Below are 27,500 nucleotides of genomic sequence, written 5' to 3'. Positions count from 1 at the left end.
TTGTCCATGTTTGCACCTCTAGAGAGAGGATGGTGATGATTTGGCTGCCCACCAGTGCCAGTGTTTGGGTCATTGTCATCGATAGATGTGAATGTCTCCTGTACACTTACCTGGTTTTGAATGTGCTATTTATCTTTTCCAATATTCAGTAGCGGAAGGAGGTCTGTGTCCTGGTGGTAAGTGGAGGAAAGTCTGCCTGGGTTTGTCAAGTGTGTGTGAAGCTTTGAGGCAGAACAGCAACACTCAGACCACGCCCTTCTCCCGAGGCCTGCAGATGATCTTCGAGATGTCTGTGGTCATTGATTTAGGGGCAGGATGAGAAACACGTGAGGTGTGGGGGCACAGAGCTGAACTCTGGGAGCTGTTGAAGAAAGGACGGGGCTGAGCCTGGCAGGTGCCACGTTTGGGAAAGCTCCGGAGCCCTGGCTCACTGCCTGCAGGTCCCATGCCCTGGCCTCATCTGTAAGCCACACCAGGTAGTGTAGGTCCCACATCCTGGTCCTGCCTGTTAGCCACACCAGGTGCGCAGGGCCTCCTAAGGCATCCTACACAGGAAACACTGCCAGGTAGAGTGAGGGTGAGGGCTCTGCTTGGGAGAGCCCCCTCTTCTGTGAACCCAAGACAGGGGGTGCTGAGGAGTTCTGAATGCCAGTATGCAGGTGCAGGGGTCAGGGTGGGGGTTGCACTGACGCTGCTCAAGACCCCTGTGTTGGGAAACCCGTTCCTGACTCATCCCACACTGGAGTAGTTGTGTGCATACACATTGATAGTTTATTTGGGAGAGAATTTGAGATCCATGCCTTTTCTTCCCATGTGGTTGACCAGTTGCCTTTGCTGATTAAGCGCTTGAATTTTTCCTCATTGTTCTGGTCTTTGCGCCCCCCTTTTTCTGATGGTTAATAGGCAAAGTTTATTAACTTTTACAGACTGAGGGTCACGTAGGCATCAGGAGGGAGGGTTTGAGGAATTTATATGTCAGCAGCAAGATGGAGTTGACTAGAGACAATGGGAGTTCTTGCTCCTCTGCGTGTGACAAGAAGCATAGCTGATCTGTTATCTAAACATGAGGATTAGGGAGTTCCTGGCCTGTGCATTTCCGTATCAAATCAGGATTGCAGCTAGCCATGGCTCCACACTGGCAAGGCTTCCCAGTGTGCTCTCTGAATGGACTATCTTCCGATCGAGCTAATCAGTGGTCTTTCTACAGATCCCCTAGGGATGTAGCTACGGAGAATGTGCTCTTGGAAGGGCAGGGAACAGGGAGAAGCAAGGGTTACGTTTTACAAAGGTAGCTTCACCAGGGACCAGAGACCCCAACTGCCTGTTACCCCATCTGACTGCTCAACATTCCTTCCCCTGGAAGAATGGACCCCAACTGCTGTTACGGACAGGTGGGCAACAACCTCTCTGACTGCTTCTTGGTGAAAAAGCATAGAGGGGCGACAGCACCAGGGTATTCTTTGGGGGCCTCATTCTAGAGGTCTCAGGGGCCCCTTTTCTAAGTTACACACATGCATAATTCTGTTCCACTAGTCTTCATACAAGAAACCAGTGGCTTTAATTACTCTGTTGTGTAGGGTTGTCTGGTGAGATCATGCGTTACTCACTATCCCTCTTCCTCCTTCTTTTTTGTTTTCTGTTTGAAGATTTATTTATTTTTTAAAAAGATTTATTTATTTTTTAAAAAGATTTATTTATTTTTCTAGGGAAGGAAGATTTACAGAGGGACATCTTCCATCTGCTTGTTGACTCCCCAGGTAGCTGCAGCTACTAGAACAGAGCTGATCTGATCTGAAGCCAGGAACCAGGAGCTACTTCCCAGTCTCCCACACGGGTGCAGGGTCCCAAGGCTTTGGGCCGTCCTCTCCTGCTTTCCCAGGCCACAAGCAGGGAGCTGGATGGGAAGTGGAGCAGCTGGGACACGAACTGTGCCCATATGGGATCCTGACATGTGCAAGGCAAACATTTAGCCATTGAGCCATCGTGCTGCCACACACACCCTTATTTATTTATTTATTTATATATTTTTTACTTGAAAGGCAGATTTTACAGAGAGGGAAGGAGAGATAGGGAGAGAAGGTCTTCCATCTGTTGAGTCACTTCCCAAACAGATGCAATGGCCGTAACTGAGCTGATCTGATTATTATTATTATTTAAAGCCTTACCCAACCACTATTTACACATGTTCAAGTAGGAAATCTTTCTCACACATTTCACTTGGTGGGTCTCTGTGCTTATCCCGTGGATAAGCTTTGGTCAACATTGCCTCCAGGCCATTGCACTTCAGACTGCTGGGCTGAAAGCCATGTGTGTGTTAAACAAAATCGGTGACTTTGTTCCATGGAAAGTGCTCAGGTCTTAGACCTCATGGAGATGCCTGCACGGGGGCTGTGGGTGCTCTCGCGTGGGCTCAGCCCCAAGATTGCTGCTATCATAGCTGGTCCTCACAGCTGTGTGGCCACCGCATTGTACACATGTGGAAATTAGGGCTGAGGAGGTAAGGCTGTAGTGCAGCACCCAGGCAGTATGTGGCAAAAGGATGTGCTTTAGGTTTGGGGCAAATGAAGCCGTGTAAGGCTAGGAACATGCTAACAGTGATTTTGGGGTGTTAGGGAGCCATGAGTTTGCCCTATGTGTGTCCATATGTAGTAACATGTGGCCCATTGGGTGACAGCTGTGGGTGTCAATTTCTGACTCCCACGGGGATTCCGCTTCCAGGAGAGATGGCTGAACAGGAGGCCTTGGCTGCAGGTGGACACTCTGCCGGCCTTCGGGGAGCACTCACCCTCAGAGAGCTCGGAGACCCCATGCTGTGTCCCAGCCCCTCTGGGTCTCTCAGGGCAGGGTTGTGCATGATAGGGGCAGTGCTATGACTCAGACTCCAGGCAAGGAGTGACGAGCCACATGTTGGGACTGACGGGTGGCTTCCTTTGAAGGAAAGATGACCTCAAGTTTCTGAAACTCGGCAGCAGATACACCTGGATATGTCTGGCCGGAGCCACAGCCTCAGGCATGACAGGTGTGGCATAGTGTGGCAGCTGGGCCGTGGGTCCTGGTCCACATCACTGAGTGTGTGGTGTCTCCGGGAAGTTACCCAGCCTCCTCAGCCCTAACCCACTGTACAAGCACCATCTGCATGGGGCTGGTGCCAGGCTGCATCTGTGCTGTCAGCACCCCATGCAGGTGCTGCTTCTAGTTCTGGCTGTTTTACTTCCCATCCAGCTCTCTGCCAATGGCCTGGGAGAAGCAGTGGAAAATGGCCCAGGTCCTTGGGCTTCTGCACCCACCTGGGAGATCTAGAAGAAGCTACTGGCTCTGGCATAGCCCAGACTTGGTGGTTGTGGCCATCTGGGAAGTGAACCAACAGCTGGAAGCTCCCTCTCTGTCTTTCCTTCTCTTTATATATAAGTCTTTCAGATAGATAAATAAATCTTACATGTAATTTGGCTTAAAAATGAGAACAGTGCAGGGACATAGTGGATACTACATTTATTATTGTTGTAAAGAATGACATGGAATTCAAGACAAGCAAGCAGCGTAACAATTACATGATTTGTATGTTTTTTAATGACCACACATCCACCCATTGTTGTGAAAAAAGAAACAGGAGAGAGAGAGAAGGACAGGAGCCCAAGGCAGGACAAGCGGCGGGCAGGGCAGGTGGGGTCTGCCTCCCAGGTCTTCTTTCTTCACTGGGTTCCCTTGTGGTGATTAGCAGGGGGTCTTATCTGTGAATGAACTGTCAGGTGGAGTGTGGAGCTGGCATCATCATTGAGTGCAGCTGTCCATGACCACAGAAACATGTTTAGAAAATGCTGGAGGGACTCGCTTCAGAAGGCTGCCTGCTCGGGTCTTATGTGGGGCAGGCATAGCCTCTGCAGCCGTCACCCCAGCGGCCTGAGAGACACAGGTGCTGCAGAACCGGCCTTGACCGTTTTTAAGTGACTTCCCTTTATCTTAAGGTAACAGACTCATTCCATGAAGCCAGTGTGGTTGTTGGTGGTCTCTGAGAGTGTGGGGCTGCAGGCGTGGGGCGGGGTCCCTGTAGCAGCAGCAGCAGCAGGTCGCAGGTGATGAGGGTGAGGATGAGGACGGTGACATCAGGGGAAGGGGCTGAGAATGGGCAGAGGACAGGCGGAGTGCCCTGGGTACTTGCTCCCCTCACCGGCTTAGACATCTGGCTTGGACAGCGCTGGACAGAAGGGCCTGCCTGAGGCTGGCCGCAGGCTCTCCCAGTATTCTCGCCGAGCCCTGTGTTCACAGACAGGAAAGGGGTCAGGTGCTTCAAGCCTAATCTTTAAATATCACAGACGAGGCAATTCACAAAGTTGGCAGAACAGGGAATCTTAAAGTCGATTTTGGTGTAAAACAATTGAAATCCATGCACAAAGGATCTTCAGGACAGTTCGTGAAAAGTGCATGTAATGACTATATATATATATATATGCCTGGATTTCAAAACTTTTCACACCAAAAATCTGCCCCCTCCCTGCCTGCCTGGCTCTCTCTGTCCTGAGAGCAGGAAGAGTGGGAGAGAGCAAGCAAATGCATGTTCTCCTTTTCTTGGTCATTTCCCAGATGGCTGCACTAGCCCAGGGGCTCACGAGAAGCCCAGGGGCTCGAGAAGGCGTGAGGTCAGGTCAGATCGCCTGCTGAGGGGGTTTGTGTGGAGTGGGGTGGTCATGGGGTGCCACAGCAGGAAGCTGGACCCAGGCACTCACCTGGCATCTTAACTGCTAGCCTAGATGCCTGCCCCACGTGTTTTTACTTCCACAAGCTACCTGAAGCACCCTCCTGTGTACACATACATTCAGAAAGTTCGGCCATGAGCAGGCCGAAATGGAACTTCTGTTTCAAAACAGAGAGCATCTCACATTTCTGTCCTAAGCAACAGTTCCTAGGTCCCATACCACCTTGCAGAGAAAAGAAACTGTGTTGCTGTTTTGTTTTTTTTTTTTTGTAAGATTTTCTTATTTTTACTGGAAAGGCAATGTTGCAATTAAAAAAAAAAGATTTATTTATTTTTATTGGAAAGGCAATGTTGCAATTTTTTAAAAAGGTTTATTTATTTTTATTGGAAAGGCAGATACAGAGAGAAGGATCTAGCAGCTGGTTTACTTCCCAAGTACCGTAACAGCCAGAGCAAAACTGATCTGAAGCCAGAAGCAAGGAACCCATTCCAGGTCTCCCACGCGGGTGCAGTGTCCCAAGGCTTTGAGCCGTCCTCGACTGCTTTCCCAGGCCACAAGCAGGGAGCTGGATGGAAGTGGAGCAGCTGGAATACGAACTGGCACTCATACAGGATCCCAGCTCATGAAAGGCGAGGATTTAGCCACTGAGTTTTGGTGCCAGGCCCACTGTGTTGCAATTTTACTTATTTATGAATTACTTTGGTCTGAAATTGCTACCTGAATCCTCCTAACTCAATATTTTAATGCAATGAATAGTGTAGGAAATTTTTTTTAATATAGCAAGATGAAGTGCAATTTCTTCAAAAAGTAACAAAGAGCAGAGTAATTTTCTTTCTTGGGGGATAGCCACGGCATAGTATAGCACACTAAGCCTCTCTCTCTGCAGCACCAGCATCCCATGTGGGCACCGGTTCAAGTCCCAGCTGCTCCACTTCCCATCCACCTTCCAGCTAATGTGTCTGGAAAACCAGCTGAGGATGGCCCAGTATTTGGTCCCCTTGAGCCCCTGTGGGAGACCCAGAAGAAGCTTCTGGTTGCTGATTTCAGACAGGCCTAGCCCCATTTGGGGAGTGAACCAGGGGGACAGAAGATCTCTCTCCTCTCTCAGTAATCTTGCCCTTCAAATAAAAATATGTCTTTTTAACAGAATAAATTACCTTGTCAATATTTGTTCCTCGTGTTTAGACAAACATTGCAAGAGTCCCTGGTTACAGATCTTTGTGTTAAATATATTTTTAGAGTTTCCCTCACTTAACACAACAACAAGAAAAAAAGAAATATTTTGAGGTGATGAAATATTAGAAATTACAAGCTTCTGTGTGGTCAGGAGTTCCAGCAGCATCAGAAGTAATTGTCTGTGGTACAAGGATGGCCTTGCTTGGGACCCAGTGCGATGGCTCAGTTGGTTAATCCTCTCTTTAACAACCACTGGCAACCTATACGGATGCTGCTTCATGTCCCGGCTGCTCCATTTCTAATTCAGTTTCTTGCTAGTGGCCTGAGAAAGCAGTGGAGTATGGACCAAAGCCGTGGGATCCTGTACCCACATGGGAGACCCTGAAGAAACTCCTGGCTCCTGGCTTCTGATCAGGTTACCTCCGGCTGTTGTGGCCACTAGGGGAGTAAATCAGCAGATGGAAGATCTTATTCTCTGTCTCTCCTCTCTGTAAATCTGCCTTTCCAATAAAAATAAATAAATCCTCAAAAAAAGATGGCCTTAGTTTAGCAGATAATTTCTTAATGCCTAACAAAGAATGGTCCCTAAAAGGTGATAATTAAGATAAGTAATTTCTTATTTATTTACACAATTTTAATCATCACCAGTGTGTGCTTTCCTCACTGTTTAATTAGAATTAATAGTTTTTGTAAATAGGATAACTATAAAAACATTCTTCTCTAACAAATATCCCTATCTCCTGAAAGAAAGATTTGGCTAAATGATATTTCCTGCTTCTACGACTTTACATGAGGAAGGAGGTTCCAGTTTGAAAAGGAAGCCTGCTTCAGAGGCCACTGAACTGATAAAGAGCAACATGATTAGACATGGAACACCACTCAAGGGCGAGGGAAAGACCAGTGGCAGAGCCTGTCCCCAGAAGATGGGGAGATGGCCTTGTATGAATGTCCCCATCTGTTATCCATCCATCCGCCCAGAGGGGTGGCTGCCAGACACACAGGATCCCAAACAGCACCCTAAGTCAGGGAGCCACAGGGAACATGTCTTCGGTAGCAGATCGACTGACTCTAACACAGTCCAGTCCAGGAATGCTGAGACCTTAGGAATACGAAGGCCTGCGATTTTGCTTCTGAGAAGGACAACGGAATATAATGTGAAAATCCTAGAAAACCAGATGTACAGAGAGCAGTTCCCAGCAGGAAGCAAGTGGAAATCTGATGTGGGTCTGGACAGCAGGTCACGTGGCTGAGGATCCACTGGCCTGGGCACGATGGCCTGTCCCACCAGAGGTTGCAGCTGTGTGAAGCGGGGAGAGCTAAGAAACCCCTCACCTAACAGGGGCCAGGATCTGCAGATTTCAGTGTCAAAGACACAGGCAGCCATGCTGCACAGGTCTCCAGGACTGGCCGAGCAGCAGCCCAGCGGCTCACCCCTCTCTGTACGGCCCAGCAGATGTGTCCCAGGGGGACAGGCACAAGGCCAGCGGAGTCTAGGCATAGTGCCGGTGCCAGCCAAAGTGTCCAGACTCAGGGCCGGGGAATCCGGGAGTACAAGAGTGCCACCTCCAGGGCACACCTGGACTGGCACACGTGGGAAGGAGCAGCCAAGGACGCCTGAGGCGGGAGACAGCAGCAGTGGCTGGTGCAGAGCCAGACTCCACCCATGTCTATGCTTCTGGAACTTTCCTTACTATTTATGTGCATGGTAAAGAAAACGAGATGAGAGAAAACATAAAAAGTACTCAGGTAGAAGTTCCCACCTGGCCCTAATCCAGGGTTTGGTGTGCATGTCCAGGCCGCTGCCCAGCAGTGCCCGCACGCACTCACCTGGCCCTAATCCAGGGTTTGGTGTGCATGTCCAGGCCGCTGCCCCAGCTGCCGTGCTTGTCTGACGCGGGGGGCAAGAACCCCCTCTCCGGGGCCAGCTCCTCGGCGATGGCCCTGATGTGGTAGGGCTCGAACCCGCAGCAGCCACCGATGTAGCGGACGCCCAGGTTGTAGGCCTCCCTGGCGTACTTCTGAATGTCCCAGCGGGTGGCCACGCGGGGCTCCAGGGCTGCAAGACCATACAGTGAGATGGCTTCTTGTACTGTCCCCAGTTACAAACAGATACCACAGTGCACTGCCTCCCTACCCACCCTCCACTTAAAACACTGCCAACTGTGGGTTATGCAGGCTTTGCCTAGTCACTTTCCACAATGAACACGAGATGCTTCTGTCTGGGCCTTCACGGTGAACCTGCTCCGCAGTTTCTGGTAACCCTGAGAATTTTGTCAGAAGCAACAGCAGGCCCTTTCCACCTGCCTCAGCTTACCAAAGGGGTACTCAGGCAGATCCAGAAAGCCTCCCTTGCCACAGTCAGGGGTGTGGAAGGCCAGGGCCTGCACCATGAGGTGGGCCTTCAGCCCCTTGGCCCTCAGGCCTTCCTTCATGAGTGCCAAGGTTTCCAGGCTGGTTGAGGGACCAAAGCGGCAGTTCACGCCCACGACGTCTGCCCCTGGAAGAGAATACAGACTTCTGACCCCCTCTGCTTGTTTGTTGTTTTTGTTTTCTCTTAATATTGAGTTAATTATCTGACAGGACGAGTTACACCAAAAGATTATCCACGCCCCGGCTTCACTCCCCAAATCCTGGTCTGAGCCAGGCCCAAGTCAGGAACTTGGAAAGGGCCAGGTCTCCCACCTCGGTGGCAGGGGCTCAAGTCCTTGGACCACTGCTTTTTCAGGCACGTTAGCAAGGTACTGGATTGGAAATGGAGTATCTGCAACTCACACTGGGGCGTGCTTGGGCTGCTGGCGTTGCAGTAGTCCGTAAATGTGCAGCACCACAACCTGGCCCCCTCCCCATGTGTTTTCTCCCCCAGTGGTTAGCATGTACTTTAGACATTGGCTGTCTTTCATCTTCCAAGATTTAGAGAAGGCAACCAAACCCGGTTAATTCTACTGACAAACGGCTCCTGGGTTGGACCCAGGACCGAGCACTCATAGGAAGGGCTGTGAGTTACCTGCCTCCACCAGCCGCACAGCGCACTCGCCAGGGGTCACACCGTGCAGGTCCCCTGCAGGCCCGATGCACAGGGTGACCGCCACGGTCTTCCCCGATTCTCTCAGGACGTGCACAGCCCACACAGCCTCTTCAACATGCTCAAAGTACTGCAGGAAAAGTCATGAGTCGCTAGAGTGCTCAGGGTGACCCTGCGCATCCCGTGGGGTGAGACCTGCCGAGGACCCGGTCTCTGTCACCCTGACCACACAGCGCCTTTCTCAGCCAACACTTAAGCCCTAACAAGATCGCCCAGTGAAAAACCCACCCACTCTTGTGCTGGGTTGGGTCTCTAGCAGGGCCGTGCTTCGGAATGCCCTCAAGGCCACCACTGAAAAACCCATCTGTGGGAAACCAGGGAGAAATGGCAGAAATCTGTCTTGTCTCTGGGCACAGGAGGAAGCTGCTGCCAGCCTCCCCAGGGCACAGCCCTGGGCATTGGATCACTGGAGGAGCAGGGTGTCCAGTGCAGGACAGGAAGGGGACATTAGTCAGCAGACTACTTCCTGGCTCAGGTAAATTCCTGTTTTTTCACTTTTATCTGTTTGAAAGGAAGAGACAGCGAGCATGGAGCCAGCACTCCCACCCCCTGGCTCACTGCTTAAATGCCTGCCAAGCTCCAGGGCTAACTGGGACTCCCCCCAGAGTTTGGCCCACAAGGAACCATGCTAGGCAGGGTGGGGAGTGTTATTTTCTATCTTAGGGAGAACAGAAAATCCAGGACCCCCATCTCTTTGTTCAGGACACCATGCCTGTGTTACTGCGGGCAGTAAATCACAGTGGTGGGCGCTAACAAGTGGGTGGGCGGGAGGTCTGCAAACTTCTTGCTGGGAAGCGTTGGGCAGGACCACGGGAGCCTGCACAACCGCCACCTCCTGGGCTTTGCTCCCTGCTGTCCATCCCCCACCCCACCTGCTTCCTGCCCCCTCAGTCACTGTCCCTATCCTCTCCTCTCAGCCTGGGCTGCAGGGTCTCTAGCTGCTGTGGCTGCCCAGCGCTTAGGAAGGCCAAGGGCCCGTCTGGCTTTGTCCTTTGGCTCCACAGAGAACCCAACTTAGGAACGAGCCTGCACTGGCTCACACCTTCGGTCGGCTACATGCTGGTGTGAGGGTCATGGCAGTGCTCGGGGAGCCCAGGTTGGGGAGGTGGGGACGTTGCACCCTGGAACCCCCCCATTCCAGCACCAACCTCACCTCTGCAATCAGGAAGTCCACGTTCTTCCTGAGAAACACCTCTATCTGTGACCGGAAGAGTTTTTTGATCCTGGTCTCATCCCTGTGCTGCGTGTACAGGGATGTCTGGCAGATGCTCCCGGCCACCAGGGCATCACCCTGGCTGGCTACCTCCTGGGCCAGGTCACAAGCAGCCTCGTTGACAGCTTCCCACTGTGGGTGGTGGGCAGATGGGACCTGATAAGGACCTGGTGGTGTAGGACCTGGGGATTCGGCCACTGACAGCTGGCGGGGTTAGCTGAGCATCCCCAGGCGTTCTCTCCCTCTCCCAATCCCAATTCCCTGCCTTCCTCTACCTTCAGTGACAGGACAGGCCCGTTTGTGGGGTGCCTGATGGACATGGGTAGGGAGGTGGTGTCTGCCACCCACCACCATTCCCTCCACACAGGCCCCCGTCACCTTGTTCTCCATGATGTCCTCACTGGCTGAGAAGGTGAAGGTCTGCATGACGTTGGAGCCCGCCCTCAGGAACTCCATGTGGAGCTGGCGCACTGCAGAATGGGTGCATGGGACTAGGTCTGGGTCAGGGCAGCAGGCTCTCAGCCCTCCTGCAGGGTATGCCCCACCAGCACCTACAGCCTGCCAGCGCCTATCCTTGTGGAGAGGTACATGAGGTGATATGAGGCTGTGTAGGGGTGTTCCAGGTCCTGTGTGCTTGCGTAAGCCAGAGTCTAGTTGGTTAGGAGTGTGTACAGTGAAATAAGGTTGTGTGTACTTGTGTAAGTGTGCAAGGTGACATAAAGCTTTGTAGGGGATGTCAGGTTGTGTGTGCTGTGTAAGGCTGTGTAGAGTTGTGTAGGGGTGCGTAAGGTGACATCATGTTGCAGGGATTGTGGGAGTTGGCGAAGGGAAGGATGGTGTCAGATCCACAGTGTCTGACAGGCCAGGCACCTGTTCATGTAGTCAGGCCAGTCAGTCTCCTGTGGGCACCATCCCTGTGTATTCCCACTTTCATAAGGGGCAGCAGCCCTGTTCTGGCATTGCTACCCACCCGGCACCCTCTGTGTCCCAGCTGGATGATGTAGGCCTGGTACCACCTGGCCCCCAAGGCAGGGTGTGGCAGTGGCAGGGAGTCTGCCTGGGGTCCCATCACAGGGACCCACAGTGATGGGACCTCAGCCTTGTCTAGCAGGTAAAACATTCCTGGAATTCAGGGGTATGAGGGTGCACGTGGCGTGGGGAGAGAGGTCTCGCCACTCATGGCTGAGTCCTCACACCACAGTCCAAAGGGAAGCCATGCTTGGTCCCAGGCCCTGACCTGCGTTGGGGTGCTCCACTACAGCCTCTGGCGTCCAGCACCCAACCCTCACATAGCCCCGCTTCTCCAATGTGATCAGAAAGCTGCCATCTCCCACGACAACCTCGCCAGCATCCAGACGTTGCAGGAGGCCCTGAGGAGGAGGAGGAGGCGGCATTGGTACCTGCCCACTCTCTGACATCAGACAGAGGTGGGAGCACCAGCATCCCGGACAGTGGGGCAGCAGCAAGACTGTGCACACTGCTGACGATTGTAAACAAAGCAAGGTGGAGGGCAGAGTGACACACACAGGGAAGAGGGGAGAGAGAGGAGAGGAGAGAGACTTCCATCTGTTGGCTCCTTCCCCAAGTGGCCACAGTGGCCAGAGCTGGGCCAGGTCAAGGCCAGGACACCATCAGAGTCTCCCACATGGGTGGTAGGAGCTGCCTGCCCCACAGAGCTGCTGGGAACAGAGCAGAAGGATCAAGACTGCGTCTTGGCCACGTGACCTGGTAAATGATTCCCTCCGGAGACATGAGAAGAACACAGTGTGCTTGACCTCACAGCCCAGGACTCACAAAGGCCAGAGAGAAAACTCACAGGTGCCATTCTCCCCCTCCCAGGCAGCCTGGGGAAGGGGGCTGGGGCCGCAGGGTGCAGAATGGGGCTGCAGCTGCTTGTCCGTCCACCAAGTGATGTGCCTACGGCGGTCTCCCCTGACTTCCCAGCAACCCTGACTCTTGGTGGACGGTCCCCTCGGCCATGTACATCCCATGCCTCACCCACCTGCACTGCACAGCCTTCCCCTCAGCTCGCCCAGGAGGTGTGGCTGACTTACCTGCGTCCCTACCACCTAAGCTAGCACCTAAGCAGACCATGCCAACAGTGAGCCAAGAGACCCTTTTGAAACTTACAGATGCTAGAGGTTTCTCCCAGAAAAGAGGGGAAAAGTCACTCTTGAAGAGCTAGGGTAAAAACACCTACAGCTTGTACTTGACTGTCTTGTGGTTGATACCAAGCAACCACAAGATGTTCTTCTGTGATCTGGATGTTTGTCCAACTGTTCATTTTCTTAGAGCGAGCAAGCTCCTGGTTCGTTCCCACGTGTTGGGTACAGAGCCAGCACCTGTGGCATCCCAGGGAGCACACTGGCAGGAAGCAGAGCCAGCAGCTGATGACATACAACAAGGGCTGAATGAATGCCCATGCCCAGCACTGGCAACTGGCTACTTTCTATACAGCCTTTAGGGAGACAGCTCACTGCATCACTGCCATCACCACCCCAGAGAGTGTTCATGTACCTCCAGACTCACAAGGGGGGGGGGGCGCTGGTGGAAGGAAGAGCCTTACACATTAAGACCAAGCTGGATCCCAAGTGATCCCATGTCAGCCCCTACTGCCTCTTGACCTGTGATCCGGCTTCGGAGCCATTGCCCACTCAGGGGAGGACAGCTTGCCCTGTGATGGGGGAAGCCAGGAGGCTCAATGCACCTGGATTACCCCCACCCCCATTAGGCTTACCTGGCCAGGACTGTCCTCTTACAGAAGAACTAATTGGAGGTGGTGCCCATGGCAACTGCATGAATTCTGGAAGTGACCCTTTGGGGCCAGTGTTGTGTGGGATAATCCTCCGCCTGCAGCACCAGCATCCCTTGTCAGTACTGGTTCAAATCTCAAGTGCTCTGCTTCCAATACAGCTTCCTGCTAACATGCCTGGGAAGTGCTTGGACCCCTGCCACCCATGTGGGAGACCCCAGTGGAATCTGGGCTCTTGACTTTGTATGGCCCAGACCCAGGGAGCCAGAAGATGGAAAATTCTTTCTTCCATGCCTGCAGCTTGCTTTTATAATCCAGGCTTGGTTGGTAAAACCCACATGTCACATGTGAAGTGGCATGTACCACTTCTGTGTCCTTAATGTACCTCATGTCCTGTGCTGGGATGCTGGGGGGACCCATGTGCAGCTCATCACGTGGGCATTGTAATGGTCAGAGCCGCACCCACTGTGCCTGCTCCTGGTTTGCCTTGGTAAGCCCCATGGAGACTCCCATGGGGGAGGCTTGAGCGTGGACAGTGCTCCCTGTGCTGGGTGTCCCCCTTGTTGTGGGCTTGGCTTTGGGCACTTCCCAGCCAGGCCTCCCCCTCCCACCATCTGTCTGTGTTCCGGAGTTCAGGGTGGCCCTGAGTGGTCCTGCAGATGCTCTGGTGCCTTGAGGCTGCTCCCGATTTTGTGGGAACCCCCCCAGGTCCTCCACCCGACATAGATTTTACTGAGGACGGGAAAGGGCAGGAGGGGTCCCTGGGCTTAGTTTGCTGAGCCCAGGGCAGGAGTCAAGGCCACATGGCTCCCAGACCAGGCGGCCACTTTAGCATACCAAGGCCTGCCAGGGAGGGTTCTGGACCCTGGAAAGTGGCAATAACCTTGGCTGTGATCAGGCCAAGCCCTCGACCATACAGACCCGGGGTTTGAGCCTGGTGCCCCGTGAGGGACGCAGGAGAGGGGAACTTACCCTGGTCACTCCAGGGCCTTTACCCGCTGCCATTGCGCCTCGCTCTGCTCTGCGAGCCAGCGCGGTCCCGGGAGCAAGGCCATCCTCCTGCCCGCCCCGCCCTGGGGAGGGGCCGCCGCCGCGTCTGTCCGGTGGCCCAAGCTGCCCCGCTTAGAGCAGGTGCACTCGCTCTCTTCGGCCACGTTATGCTGCGGGGACTGAGGGGGCTGCGGGTATTCCTGCAGAGGGGCTCGCCCGGGCGCCCGCATTCCAGCCACTGCCGGGAAGGGTGAGTGGGGCGTCCGGAGGACTGGAGGCGTCGGCCTTATCTGAATGTTGTTTGGGGATCTGTGTCGGGAGTAGTGCACCCGCAGGTGCGGGTGGTGGCAAGTCCCCAGGCCATCGAGGGCAGGTGCCTAAGCCGGTGAGGGTCCCCAAGCCGGTGAGGGTCCCCGGTGGTGGCTTGTTAGCCGTCAGATGGTCTACAGTGGTTGTTAACTGCGTGTACTGCGCAGGTGGGAGTCCTGTGCCCTTGCCCCAGCGCCAAGAGCCTCTGCAGACCCCACTCTCACAGTGCAATCGCCCAGGAGGCGTCACGCTTGTGGCAAGGAGCGCCCCCAGCGTTCTCTGTGGGCGTCAGGGGTCCTAGCTCCCATCAGAGTGTGCGCCACACAACCCCCTCGGCTGCTGGAGTGGCAGATGTTTTGGTCTTGACTGTTCTTGCCTCCGGTCCGTTTGTCTTTGCAGCTGCAGGTGGTTGCCTGGGCCCTGTGCTTGCTGGGCTTGTCCCTGGTACTAAGAGTTCCAAGGCCACCGAGTTATCGGTGCTGCTGTGTCCCGTGGAAGGTGGCTTTAATGCCTCCTCATCGACGAGACGGGCAATGCTGCTATTTGTTCTGTCCAACTTTCTGGGTCACCCCAAACATTAGTTAACAGGATGTGGATGGAAAATGCATCAATGGAAACTGGGAAACCTCATGAAAATGTAGTAACAGTGATGCTTTTTAACCAATGCGAATAAAATAAAAATTTAACAAACTTGATCTGTTTAAAACTGATTAGATGAAAAAATGTAAAATTTCAGGCCCGGCGGCGTGGTCTAGTGGCTAAAGTCCTCGCCTTGAACGTGCCGGGATCCCATATAGGCGCCGGTTCTAATCCCAGCAGCTCCACTTCCCATCCAGCTCCCTGCTTGTGGCCTGGGAAAGCAGTTGAGGACGGCCCAAAGCCTTGGTACCCTGCACCCGCGTGGGAGACCTGGAAGAAGTTCCAGGTTCCCGGCATCGGATTGGCGAGCACTGGCCCGTTGCGGCTCACTTGGGGAGTGAAACATCGGATGGAAGATCTTCCTCTCTGTCTCTCCTCCTCTCTGTATATCCGGCTTGCCAATAATAATAATTTAAAAAATGTAAAATTAGAACTTTTTAAAAAAGGTATTTATTTGATTTGATTTGATTTGAAAGCCAGAGAGAAGGACAGAAAGAACTTCATCTGCTAACTCGTTGCCTTCAGGCCAGTCCGAAGCTGGGAGTTGGGAGCTTCTTTTAGGTCTCCCATGTGAGTGCAGGGGCCCAAGGCCTTGGACCATCCTCTGCTGCTTTCCCAGGCCATCAACAAGGAGCTGGGTTGAAGATTGGAACAGCTGGGACTTGAACCAGCACCCATATGGCATGCTGACACCTAGGCAAAGGATTAGCCTGTTATGCCACCATGTTTTTTTTCAAAAACTCAATTTATTTCAAAGTAGTCTAAGTTACACAGAGCGAGAAAACAGAGAGGGAAATATTCCATCTGCTGGTCCACCCCCCAGGTGGCTACAAAAATCTGAGGCAGCCAGGCCCAAGCTAGGAACCAGGCTTCCTTCAGGTGTCACGTGTGGGTACAGGGATGCCAGGCCTTGGACTGTCTCTGCTGCTTTTCCAAGCATATCAGCAGGAAGCTGGATCACAAGTGGAGCAGCTGGGACTCAAACCAGTGGCTATATGGGATGCCGGCACCATGGGTCGCAACTCTACTTGCTGTGTTCACAACGCCCATACCTGGACCTTATTTATCTATTTATTTATTTATTTATTTATTTATTTATTTATTTATTATGGAGATCTCTTTTTTTAAAGATTTATTTTTATTGGAGAGTCAGATATACAAAGAGGAGGAGAGAGAGAGGAAGGTCTTCTGTTTGATGATTCACTCCCCAAGTGACTACAACGGCTGGAGCTGAGCCGATCCAAAGCCAGGAGCCCAGATCCTCTTCCGGGTCTCCCACACAGGTTCAGGGTCCCAAGGCTTGGGCCACAGCAGGGAGCTGGATGGGAAGCGGGGCTGCCGGGATTAGAACTGGCACCCATATGGGATCCTGGTGTGTTCAAGGTGAGGACTTTAGCTGCTAGGCCACATTGCTGGGCCCAACAAGGCATGGCTCTGTGTTGAATGATTAGATTCAAATTCTTCTATTGCTGCCTATCTATTTATGCACTTCTGTATTCTAAAGAAATGCTTTCTTTTGAAAAGTACTTGGGAGAACATGTAGACCTTCAGAATTTCCCGTTTCTGATTTGTAAGAGAGGTGACTGGCTTTTTGCCTACCTTTAAGTTTGTTTGATTTCAGCTCTTTTATGACCATTCCACACTGCCTCCAGTGAGTCTTGGAGGCAGATGCACACATAATTAAGGGATGGTATCAGGAAAGAAGGAAACATGAGACATTAGCAGTCAGAAGTGTATTATTCACTAAGATACGGGGCAGTATCTGCCGTGTCCCCCCGGCCCCAGTCCCAGGGGCTCAGCACACAGCAGTGAACCTCAGAGCTATTGAGAGTCAAGGGCTTCCTCGGACCCCCGGCAGGAGCGTCCGCACAGCTTGGCGTGTCCTTCTGTCCTCCCCAGTTCTACCCAGGACAGCAGCAACTTCCTGCATGGATCCTCTGGTGGACTTCATCCCTCCTTCACAGCTACGGTCAGGCTTGTGCTGGCTGCCCCCTTGGTTCTATCTCCTGTCTCCTGTCCCCTGCCAGGTTGTATGCTGCCAAGAGCAAGGGATGCCACACAGTGCCCTGTTCATGGCAGGAACTCAGGAAAAGACCTGACAAGAGAAGAAAGCAGTAATGGACCAATCCCCCATGCCCGCGAGCATCACTTTTTCTAGAAATGCATTCTTTGTGGGCTCTGTGTAGGACACAGAGGGCTGGAAGGCAGCCATGGCAGTTACCAAAGGGTGTCGTTTGCCACACGTGTGCAGATGTACGCCCTGAGCAGGGGCAGCCCCAGGGGTGAGTCAGACCTGGAGCCTACCTTCAGGAGGCTTCCTGTGGCAGCCCGCAGGTCAACTGTGCAAGATGGAAGCCTCGAGTGGTCACAGAGAAGCCCCAACTGTTGCACCAGGTGTTAGGTCCCAGGGGAGCAGGAGGCAGGAAGCTTCCGTCTTGCACCTAACTAAAGCCACCACAGCTGAGCTAAGTCATCATGCGCAACATGACCTGTCTTGCAGGGAGGAACATCCAGCTTCCCCTGCAGAAACAACATGGAAGGACCGAGCGGAAACGGTGATCATTGGAGGGGGCTGCGTGGGGGTGAGCCTGGCCTACCACCTGGCCAAGGCAGGCATGAGGGACGTGGTCCTGCTGGAGAAGTCGGAGCTCACGGCCGGCTCCACCTGGCACGCAGTAAGCAGCCTTGCGTTTGACACAGTCTCTGTGCACAGCACTGTGAGCAGTGCAGGTTCACACCCATCTGCTTCTTCACAGCCCTGCCCAGGCAGAGTGAGGAGCTGGGCACTCCATCTGGTCTAACCACGTGGGTGGCAGACACCCAGTCACTTGAGCCACCATCTGCTGCCTCCCAGGGTGTGCAGTTGAGTTCAGTAGATTCCTAACTCAGATGCTCTGCACTTGAGTGCCTTAAGCACCAATCAGAATGCCCACCTCTTATCACAAACCCTGGATGTGATTGCCGCATGTATGGAAGTGTGATGACCCCAAAAGGACTCTAAAATCCTGAAGGATGTGTTTTCTTCTCTTAGACTTCTTACTGTATGTGTTCTTGGTAAAGTCACAGGAGAGAAAAGCATTGCACCTTCCTTACATGCTGTGAGACCTGCACTTAAATGAACAGCAGTGCCATGCAAGGAGTGACACTGTAGTGACCTCGTACGACTACTGCTGTGGAAGCCCCAAGCTGCAAAGACAGAGTGAAAGATGAAAGTCCCTGCTTACAGTTTAGTCTCTGTGTCCTGCCTCCCCCTGTGCAGAGCAGAGCAGGTGGTAGGGGCAAGCAGTGGAAGTGAGGGACACCGACCTCTCTGACTGGGGACCTGTGAGAGCAGGTGCACTGGGCTGATGGGATGCAGCAGCAGCTGTAGAGCAGGGAGCCACGCACCTGCCTCCCACACAAGGGCACCGACTCCTGCTTGCCATGCGGGAAGCAGAGAACAATGCAGCGTAGACAGCAGGACTTGCTGGTGGTCCCCAGCAGGTGACCAGACAGACTTTGGTGGGTGTTTCTGAGATCGGGTGCCTGCCACTGCTGGACCTAGTACATAGGTATGTTTGACTTCAGTCAGACTGTGTTCCTGGGAGCTCCCCAAGGTACAGAAATAGCTGCCCCACGAGGGCGCAGACACTGTCACCAGAGAGGATTTGGTGTATGCAACGGTTAAGAACTCTTGGTTCAGACGGGCCCTGGCACCAGCCTGCAGTGGGCAGAAAGGTTCAGGCACAGCTACTCTGCATTCCACAGTTCACCCAGGTTCATTCAGCATGTGGTGGTAGTGGGCCGTCTGTGTGCTCATCCAACACAGGAAGCTCCAGCAGGCCCTGCCTCATCACCAAGGTCTACCTACAAAGCCCTTCTGGAAGTCTGCAGGTGCAGAGACAGGTGGAGTTGGGTCAGGAGACCCTTTGGTGTCGAGGGTCTTCAGTTTTAGGGGCATTTGGCCAGCCTGAGTGCCATTCCCACACATGCTGCCTGGGGGAAATAGAATTAGATAAGCTAATTTTTATACAGAAAAAAAAAAATCTGAAATCCGTTCATATGAGGAATCTTAGAGGCTTGTGGGGAATGAGGATTATGTAAAAACTGTATGGCTTTCAAGATTCTTTTTTGCAGTAAAATACACTTACCTCTTAATTCTGTTTTCCACAAGCTTCCCAAGTCCCTTTGTGTCCCCAGACCTCGAATCTAAATCTTCCCAGTTCTCTCTCTCCTTCTCTGTTCCACTGCACAGTGGCTTGATTGTTGTTGGTCAAAGAGAAGAGTATCAATGGTTTGAGCATGTTAATGTTGTATTTCCTTTCCTCCCTCACCTTCAAGGCAGGTTTAACCACTTACTTTCATCCTGGAATAAATTTGAAGAAAATACATTACGACAGCATCAAGCTTTATGAGAAACTTGAAGAAGAGACTGGGCAGGTGAGTGCCTCTCACACACAGCGGCCTAGAGGGCAGGGTCAGGCTGTGGAGCATGTGTCAGAATTCTAATGCACTCCGACATCTGCGGGGTGGTGTCCGTGGCACACACCATGTCGAATGTGGCACAGAAATAGGTTGAGAGGCTAAGAAGCCCTGGGGTTTGCTGGAGGTAGTTTAGTTTCTGAGGAAGATGACAATGTCACCCGGATCCCGGCCCTTTTACTTTGTCCTCTGAAGTACGCTTTTGCACCTGCTCCCACTGCACGCTTTCAAAGGCTGAGACTGAAGGCTGCCTGTGTGCTTCTCGTGATGGCCATGCCCAGTGCGGCCAGCTGGCTCCGCTGGCCCTGCTGGCCCTGCTGGCTGCAGGATGGAGGGCTGCAGGACGGAGGGCTGCAGGATGGAGGGCTGCAGGATGGAGGGCTGCAGGCCTGCTCCAGTGTACTGGGTTCTTGTGTGTCAATTTTTCATTGTGCTTTTTTTCTGGGTTTTGCTTTGCTGCTTCCTCTGCCTGAAACAACATCTTGTCCCCCAGACGCCTTCCGCAGTGCACTCCTGGAGCTTATGTGCACAGCCCTGCAGGTCGTCTCAAGTGCAGAGGGCAGCGTCCTTGTCCTTGCACCCCAGGGTCCTGCCAAGGGATTGGCCAACTGCAGATGTCCCTGCAGCATCAGATGTGGGCGTAGTTCCGCTCAGGCTTCATGTCAGCATCACAGCATTTGGCTCCTTAGGCCCTTTCCCTGTTCCCCTGTGCAAATGCCCACCCACCCCTGTGACCGTGGTCATACACTAAGCTCCGTTTGCACCTGTACACCAGGAACACTTTTTTTTTTTTGAATTGGAAAGGCAGATATACAGTGAGGAGGAGAGACAGAGAGGAAGATCTTCCATCCTTTGGTTCACTCCCCAAGCGGCCGCAACGGTTGGAGCTGAGCCAATCCAGAGCCAGGAGCCAGGAGCTCTTCTGGGTCTCCCATGCGAGTGCAGGGTCCCAAGGCTTTGAGCCGTCCCCGACTGCTTTCCCAGGCCACAAACAGGGAGCTGGATGGGAAGCGGGGCACCAGGATTAGAACCAGCACCCATATGGGATCCCGGCACGTACAAGGTGAGGACTTTAACCACTATGCTATCGTGCCGGGCCCCAGGAACACTTTTGACTCACTTTGCTCACAGCAGCATACCTGGAGCACCTGAGCCTGGGGAGGAACTTGCCAGCCAAATACAACTTCACAGAAGCCGCCATCTCTGCCTCTTCCCGTATACCTGCCTTGAGCTCATCCTGGCTCACTGCTGTGCTCCTGTTTGCACAGGCCGTAGGATTCCACCAGCCTGGCAGCGTCCGCATCGCCACGACGCCTGTGAGGGTGGATGAGTTTAAGTATCAGATGACACGCACCGGCTGGCACGCGACAGAGCAGTACATCATCGGGCCTGAGAAGGTCCAGGAGATGTTCCCTTTACTCAACATGGACAAGGTATTGATCCCAAGGGCATGGTCACTGCGTGGAGGCTTGCCCTGAGATCTGAAGAACACTGGAAAGCCTTTGGGCACACATCTTGGGTAGCAGCATCTGGTGATTTAAGTTGGACTTGGGCTGTTGTATTTGTTAAATGAAATGTGAAAGGGAAATGGAAATCTGTGAACTTCCCACCACTGGCAACTGAGAAAGCATTTTCTTTATTTTTCAAGGATGTATTTATTTGAAAGCCAGGGTGACATGGGGGCAGGAGAGGGAGAGGGGGAGAGAGAGAGATTACCCATGCACTGGTTCACTGCCCAATTGGCCTCAGTGGCTGGGGCTGGGCCAGGCTGAAAGCAGAAGTATGGGACTCCCTCCAGCTCTCCTAGTGGGTATAGGGGCTGCCTTCCCAGGCCGTAAGCAGGGAGCTGGAGTGGAAGTGGAGCTGCCCCGTCTCCAACTGGGTGAGCAGTGCTGGTGTTGCAGGTGGTGGTCCAGCAGACTGTGCCACGGTGCTGGCCCCTGAGGAAGCGTGTTCAGTAACTGTGTTACTGTGTCCCCCACACTGAAGGGTTTCCATGCAGCATCTCCAGAGAGTAAAGAGCAAAACCCTGTGTCCATTTAAAAGTGGAGGTCAGTGGCACGCCACGTGGGCCCGCACATGCCAGCTCGTAGCTCACTTTGCCACCCTCACGATTCTGGGCTAGGCCACGGTCTGCCTCTCTGGGCCTGGGTCTCCCTCTCTGGGCCTGGTTCTCCCTTGCTGGGCCTGGGTCTCCCAGATTTGCTCAGGAGAATCCACTTGTTAGAAATTCAGCATTTCCCCTCCCAGGGCTTGCTGCAGCCAGGTCTCCAACCAAGCCCAGTGTGAGGCACTTCTCCTCCCAGGACAGGGTGTTTGTGATTCCTCAGCAGGAGCGTGTGCTGTGCACAGTGGCTCTGGGTTTGCTGGGCCAGGGCGAGCTGCAGCAGAGGGTTGACCCCCAGTCTCCAGCTCTGCACAGTGTGCCCCTTGCCCATGCACCCCAACGAGGTCATCCGTGGAAGCAGAGCCGTGTCCCCTGCTGTGGACAGGTAGCATGGCTGTCTAGGTGGGGTGGAGGGGCAGTGGTTCTCTCTGTGTGGGGCCAGGTTGTCTGCTGGAGCAGTGAAATCCAGAACCTTCTAGCCAAGAAGACACTGCCCCATATGGTGTTAGTGAGGAATTCTGCCAGATGCTGCGTGAACAATCCATTGCAGCTCCTCATCAGCTGTTTGCACATAGCAGAGGACATCTGTCACCTTATTCCAGGAGGCCTGGGTGCCCTGAGCGGGACAGCAGGCAGGAAAGATGATGGGTGGGCTCAGCACACAGATGCACACAGAGGAAGGGGCATGCCTGCAGACGGGCTGCTTGGACAGGTGGTGATAAGGCCACTGCCACAGGAGGAGACAGGCGCCTCCTTCGGGCGACCCCTGTTGTGGGTACTGAAAGCGCCTGCCTCAGGCTGTGGCTGCTGTTTGGTGCTGGAGCAGGTGCTGTGTGGATGAGGCCTGACTCCAGTATTTCACGTGGCTCCCTGCAGCAGCTCGCTTCGTCCCCACTCTGTTTATGTTTCCAGAGTACTTAGCTTGGAGTCCTCACACAAACCAGATAGTCCAGAAATGACTGTTGAACGGAGTCAAGGATATATATGTGTTTTTTTTCCAGACACCAGATACTTACACTGTAGAAAACTGAAATGAAAAGATTTATTTTGATGTAAAGAAGTTATATCCAGGAACCTTTGGAAGAATCTTATGCACATGAATTTCAAAGATTTCATAGCAAAATAAATTTATAATTGAATTCATTTTGCATGAACTTTTTGAAGTACTCTTGTATTTAATGTAGAGAAAGATCTTCCATCTGCTGGTTCATTCCCCAAATGGCCACACTGGCTAAAGATGATCTGAAGCCAGAAGTTAGGAGCTTTTTCTGGGTCTCCCACTCAGGGTCTCCAGGCTTTGGGCCGTCCTCCACTGCTTTCCCAGGCCACAAGCAGGGAGCTGGGTGGGAAGAGGTGCAGTCAGTACATAATCCGGCGCCCATATAGGATCCTGGTGCTTGCAAGGGAAAGATTAGCTCATTGAACCATTGTGCCAGGGCCTATGTTGTTTTTTAAGCAGTCCAAGACTTCAGGAACTCAGTCATCTTCCTTTCCCCTGTATTTTTCATGACGTGATTTCATAGGCACAGGGATTCTCCCTTTCACCTTGCCATGACCCCAGCACTGTTTTCTCCCATAATATTACAACAGTGTAGTCCTTCAGCAATTGTCACAAGTCCAATGTTCTGCTGTTCAAGTGTATCAGGACATTGTAGGTATAGACAATGGCAGAAAGGTACACTCAACAGTTTCCTCGGGGGTCCTCCTTTTGTTTGTGAGTAGAAATGCATACTGCAACATATCTTTACTTCCTGGTGTGCCAGTCTCCATGATACGACTCATCTGAGAGAATATATTTGTATCCATGTTTGTCTAGATATCTATTGATCTTGTGTTTTGCATGAGGGTTGCCTTATATCAGAGAGCACATATAACATTTGTCCTTGGGAATTGGCTTATTTCCCTGAGTGTAACATCAGTCCCTTCCAGGTGATGGCTGTCGACACTGGGGTGTGACCGCCACTCCCGTGCCAGCGTGGCTGCTAGAGCTCTGCGTGCATTCCAGACAACTGGACAGAGAGAGGGACGTGGGGTAGGTGGAGGGTACAAGCCGTTGTCTCTGTCCAGTGGTGAGTGGGGGCCTAACAGGTAAAGCTTCCACCTGCAACACCAGCATCCCATGTGTAGGCTGTTCTTCCCATCCAGCTCCCTGCAAATGACCCTGGAGAAGCTCCGCAGGACGGTCCAAGTCCTTGGGTCCCTGTTAGCCAGGTAGGAGACCACAATGGAACTCCTGGCTCAGCCTGGCTCAGCCCTGGCTGCTGTGACCATCTGAGGAGAGAGGCTGGAAGATCTCTGTCTCCCTCTCTGTTGCTCTTTCTCTTTCCAATAAATATGTAAATAGAAGTTTTTAAGACATAAAAATGGTTTATGGAAGCTGCCACGTGATAGCTTTACCTGCATTTCCATTTCCATGGACCAGAACTTGTGGCTTAAGCCCCCTGGTAGAACCAGTAGGTGCTGAGACCCCTGGAAAGCAGTGGTGCTTATGTCCCTGCTGCAGGAAGGCCTGGAGGAGGACCAGGGCTGTGCTAACACAGGTCCTTCTGTGTTCGGCGCAGGTATTGGCTGGCCTCTATAACCCCGGAGATGGTCACATTGACCCGTACTCACTGACCATGGCCCTGGCCGCTGGGGCCAGGAAGTACGGGGCCCTTTTGAAGTACCCTGCCCTGGTAACTTCACTGACACTGAGATCTGACGGTTTGTGGGATGTGGAAACACCTCAGGGTTCGGTGAAGGCCAAGCGTGTTGTGAACGCGGCAGGTGAGCTCTCCTGGGTGCCTCATCGGGGGCTGAGCTGGGTGTGACTCTTGCTTCAGGCTCTGGGTGGCCTCCATGTGAGCGTGTCGGGGCTCTCCTGCAGTCAGCTGAATGATGCCATCGTGGCAGGCCTCCACCTTCCTGGGAGACCAACACGTGAGCCAGTCCGCGTCTCCAGCTGTCACGTGGCTTCAGTGTGATGCCTCTCTCCTCTCTTTCTTGTGTTTTCTTCTCCAGATATTTATTTATATCCAAACTATGTATATATTCCCTTCCTGTGTCCACTCTCTTTATTGCTGATTTTCCTTCTTGTCCTCAGCTGGCTTTGCTGGGGTGGCTTTGGCCACCTGTGTCTTTTCTCACCCATGTCTGATTACTTTGGACGCTGGCAGAAAACATGTTTAACCTTTGCTTTCCAGAGTGTTCTCTAATGTATTCCATGACCTTTTGTTTAGGCTGTTCGGTTGTAGTTTAGTCTCCTAAAGTAGTGAAGCCTTAACCCATTCCTGTTCCTTGCCACAGAGGTCATTCCACGGTCAGTCACTTGCACGGTATTTCCTTTGTCACCTGGGAGACGGTGCCTAATGTTAAATGGCTCCTGCTCACTGGCCTCCTGCATTGAACCCTGGTGCTGGAGGGAGGAAAATGGTCCATCGTTGGCTGAAGTGTAATCTTGGCTGGCTTGCAATAACTGACTAGACATATAGAGGAGGTAGACATTTAGGCGGCCTTGACCAACAGACACCAACACTATAAGGCACAGCATGATAGAAGTTGTTTAGGCAGAGGAAGTCATATAGTTCTATATGCTTATGCAAATGTCTCACTTTTATTTTAAGGCTACAGTAAATAAGTCAGTAGCTGAACTGAAAAATTTATCAATGCATTTGAATAGGAAAGAATTTTTTTTAATTTATGCTTTTAATTAAAGCAAGTAGACTGAAGATACTGTGATGATTTGAATAAGTAGGTTTTTTTGTTTGTTTTGTTTTTTGTTTTGGAAAATCAGATATATAGAGAGGAGGAGAGACAGAGAGGAAGATGTTCCATCCACTGATTCACTCCCCAAGTGGCCGCAACAGCTAGGGCTGAGCCGGTCTGATCCGATCCAAAGCCAGGAGTCTGGAGCCTCCTCCCAGTCTCCCACACGGGTGCAAGATCCCAAGGCTTTGGGCCGTCCTTGACTGCTTTCCCAGGCCACGAACAGGGAGCTGGATGGGAAGCGGGGCTGTCAGAATTAGAACCGGTGCTCGGTGCTCATATGGGATGCTGACATGTTAAAGGAAAGGACTTTAGCCACTAGGTTTTTTGTTTTTTTGTTTTTTAACTTTTTTTTTACGACTGCTCTAGTATGCGTAACTAGAACATGTGATTTTACTGTATCTTCCTACACAGTTCTGGCATGGCGATGTATGTCTTTCTAACAGCAGGGATGAACCACATACCTGAATTATCAAATGACCAACACACAGCTCGGCTGCCTGCAGGTTGAAGCTCTTGCTTTTCCGGCAGGCGGCTGGGCTCACTTTACAAGGAGGAGCAAAGTAGCTGCCAGGCCAACATAAAACAGAGGAACACAAGGGTGGCAAGGGGGTGTTTAACAGACATCAGCTTTGGCATTAAGAGTGGTGGCCCAGGGTCCCAGGCTAGCTCAGAATCAGTAATTGTGGCTGAATGAGAAAGAGAGACATACAAATACACACATACACACAGAGCAGCCCCTTAGACTCTGAGAAATAACAGGAACAGAAATGGTGACACTAGAGAGCATGTGACTGGTAAGGCAGCAACATAAGCAGGGTTCTGTGGTCACTCAGGTTATTACCAAACAGGCAAGCAGGCGGAAGCCCCTCAACAAAGCAGCCCACCTACAGGTCAAGTGGCACCACATCCCAAGTGCACCACTGCCAACTTCACCATGGGCTCCCTGGGGGCAGCGAGGAAGGGTGTCACAGGTATCTTCAGCATTCCGGGCAATGTCAAGTGTCCTGTCTCTTCTTCCCCCATTCTAGTTTGCAGACAAAGTGTGTGGCTTTGTTTGGCTGCTCCTCAGACTCCGCTGTGACCACTTAAGCCCCTCAAATGTTTTGTTTTAGTAAAACTTGCTGCATCCATGTCAGCGGACCCTTGCTTGCCCTGTACGAGTGGTAACATTCTGGAATGTTCTATTGAAGGGTTCTGGGCACGCGAAGTGGGCAAGATGATCGGCCTGCAGCACCCTCTCATCCCTGTCCAGCATCAGTACCTCGTCACGGCCACCATCCCTGAGGTGAAAGCTCTGAAACGCGAGCTCGCGGTGCTCCGGGACCTGGAAGGGTCTTACTACGTCAGGCAGGAGCGGGACGGCCTCCTGCTGGGCCCATACGAAAGCCAGGACAAAATGAAAGTTCAGGACACCTGGGTCACCAGTGGAGTCCCTCCAGGTGGGTTCAGGGCGCGTGCTGTGGCGCCGAGGGTAAGTGGCTGCCTGCAGGGTCGGCATCCCATTTGGGTGCAGGTTCTCGTCATGGCTGCTCCCCACTGACGCAGCTGGGAGGCCCGAGTGCTTGGGCCCTTACAGCCACGTGTGAGAATCAGGTTCCTGGCTCCGGACTCCAGCCTGATCCAGCCTTGGCCGGTGTGACTATTTGTGGAGTGAACCAGCAGATGGATGGTCTCTCTGAGTTTCAAAAAAATAAAAATAAGTCAGTCTTTATTATTATTATTACTATTATCATTTTGGTGTCATTAAAAAGTCCATTTTGGTCAGACCCTCTGTGGCTGGGGCCAACTGTAAAGACAGTCCCAGGATCCCAGGCAGGTGGATTCCTGGGATGCTGGAGCCGCTCTGAACAGTCACGGCAGGGAGTGAGGAAGGAGGAGCAGCAGCGGCAGGAGTCACTGTGGGAATGTGAAGGTGTGTGTAACAGGTGGGTCGTGGGGCCTGCCAGCACCAACCTCCCACCTACCTGCTGTCTCCCCACTCTGGTGTCAGGGTTTGCATAAAGCCGCAATAGTGCCGCCATGGGGAAAGCAGACAGGTGTGACAGGCAGGGGTGAAGCTGCAGGGGCTGGCACAGCATAGAGGGCAGGAGGGAAGGCTCAGCCTCCCCTGCCCCGGGCTCATATGAGAGGCGCTGTAGCTTCTCCCTCAAGTCTTGCTGGAGCTGGGTCTGCTTTTGTCTTCTGGGAAACACTTTTTGTTTGAAAGACAAGGAGAGGCAGAGATCTCCCTCCCCTCTGCTGGTTCCCTCCCCAGATGCTCACAATAGCTAAGTTGAAGGTGGGAGCATCTGAGGTCCCGCGTGAGTGTGGCGGGGTGGTCAGGTGGTCGCTGC

The 27,500-nt window shown here is 52.7% G+C and overlaps 2 protein-coding genes across 6 annotated transcripts in view; one reads left to right on the top strand and one right to left on the bottom strand.

Annotated features, from left to right (window-relative positions):
- Positions 1-27,500, top strand: part of DMGDH (dimethylglycine dehydrogenase) — a 59,061-nt gene that overhangs the window by 13,507 nt on the left and 18,054 nt on the right. Inside the window, exons 2-7 of one of the 4 annotated variants that reach the window (XM_058656424.1) lie at positions 17,353-17,527; positions 18,600-18,725; positions 19,173-19,271; positions 20,582-20,746; positions 23,982-24,186; positions 26,358-26,606. In XM_058656424.1, the coding sequence (XP_058512407.1) occupies positions 17,353-17,527; positions 18,600-18,725; positions 19,173-19,271; positions 20,582-20,746; positions 23,982-24,186; positions 26,358-26,606 (1,019 nt within the window). Of the gene's footprint in view, positions 1-9,299; positions 9,425-14,026; positions 14,155-17,352; positions 17,528-18,599; positions 18,726-19,172; positions 19,272-20,581; positions 20,747-23,981; positions 24,187-26,357; positions 26,607-27,500 lie in introns of those variants that run through there. The other 3 variants (XM_058656425.1, XM_058656426.1, XM_004586315.2) reach the window with 3 other exon arrangements.
- On the bottom strand, positions 4,066-13,951 carry BHMT2 (betaine--homocysteine S-methyltransferase 2). 2 transcript variants are annotated; one of them, XM_004586314.2, is made up of 8 exons: positions 13,887-13,951; positions 11,400-11,532; positions 10,541-10,632; positions 10,103-10,294; positions 8,872-9,019; positions 8,182-8,364; positions 7,695-7,923; positions 4,066-4,251 (listed from the first exon to the last, which is right to left on the bottom strand). In XM_004586314.2, the coding sequence occupies exons 1-8, from the start codon at positions 13,917-13,919 to the stop codon at positions 4,170-4,172; spliced, it is 1,092 nt and encodes a 363-aa protein (XP_004586371.2). In that variant the 5' UTR covers positions 13,920-13,951; the 3' UTR covers positions 4,066-4,169. The 2 variants fall into 2 exon arrangements, with proteins under 2 accessions (XP_004586371.2, XP_058512411.1); XM_058656428.1 differs by lacking the exon at positions 4,066-4,251 and adding an exon at positions 7,477-7,627.

This window comes from Ochotona princeps, chromosome 28 (assembly GCF_030435755.1).
Source record: "Ochotona princeps isolate mOchPri1 chromosome 28, mOchPri1.hap1, whole genome shotgun sequence".
Classification (NCBI taxonomy): domain Eukaryota; kingdom Metazoa; phylum Chordata; class Mammalia; order Lagomorpha; family Ochotonidae; genus Ochotona; species Ochotona princeps.
This window is presented reverse-complemented; position numbering and strand designations above follow the sequence as displayed.

What these genes read in the sequence shown, in the direction of transcription:
- BHMT2 (XM_004586314.2), bottom strand. Translation starts at nt 13,919, where the DNA reads ATGGCAGCGGGTAAAGGCCCTGGAGTGACCAGG. An exon ending in TCTGCCTGAGTACCCCTTTG is followed by an intron (nt 7,924 to 8,181) that starts GTAAGCTGAGGC and finishes ATGGTCTTGCAG; the next exon opens with CCCTGGAGCCCCGCGTGGCC. An exon ending in AAACCCTGGATTAGGGCCAG is followed by an intron (nt 4,252 to 7,694) that starts GTGAGTGCGTGC and finishes CTGTGAACACAG; the next exon opens with GGCTCGGCGAGAATACTGGG.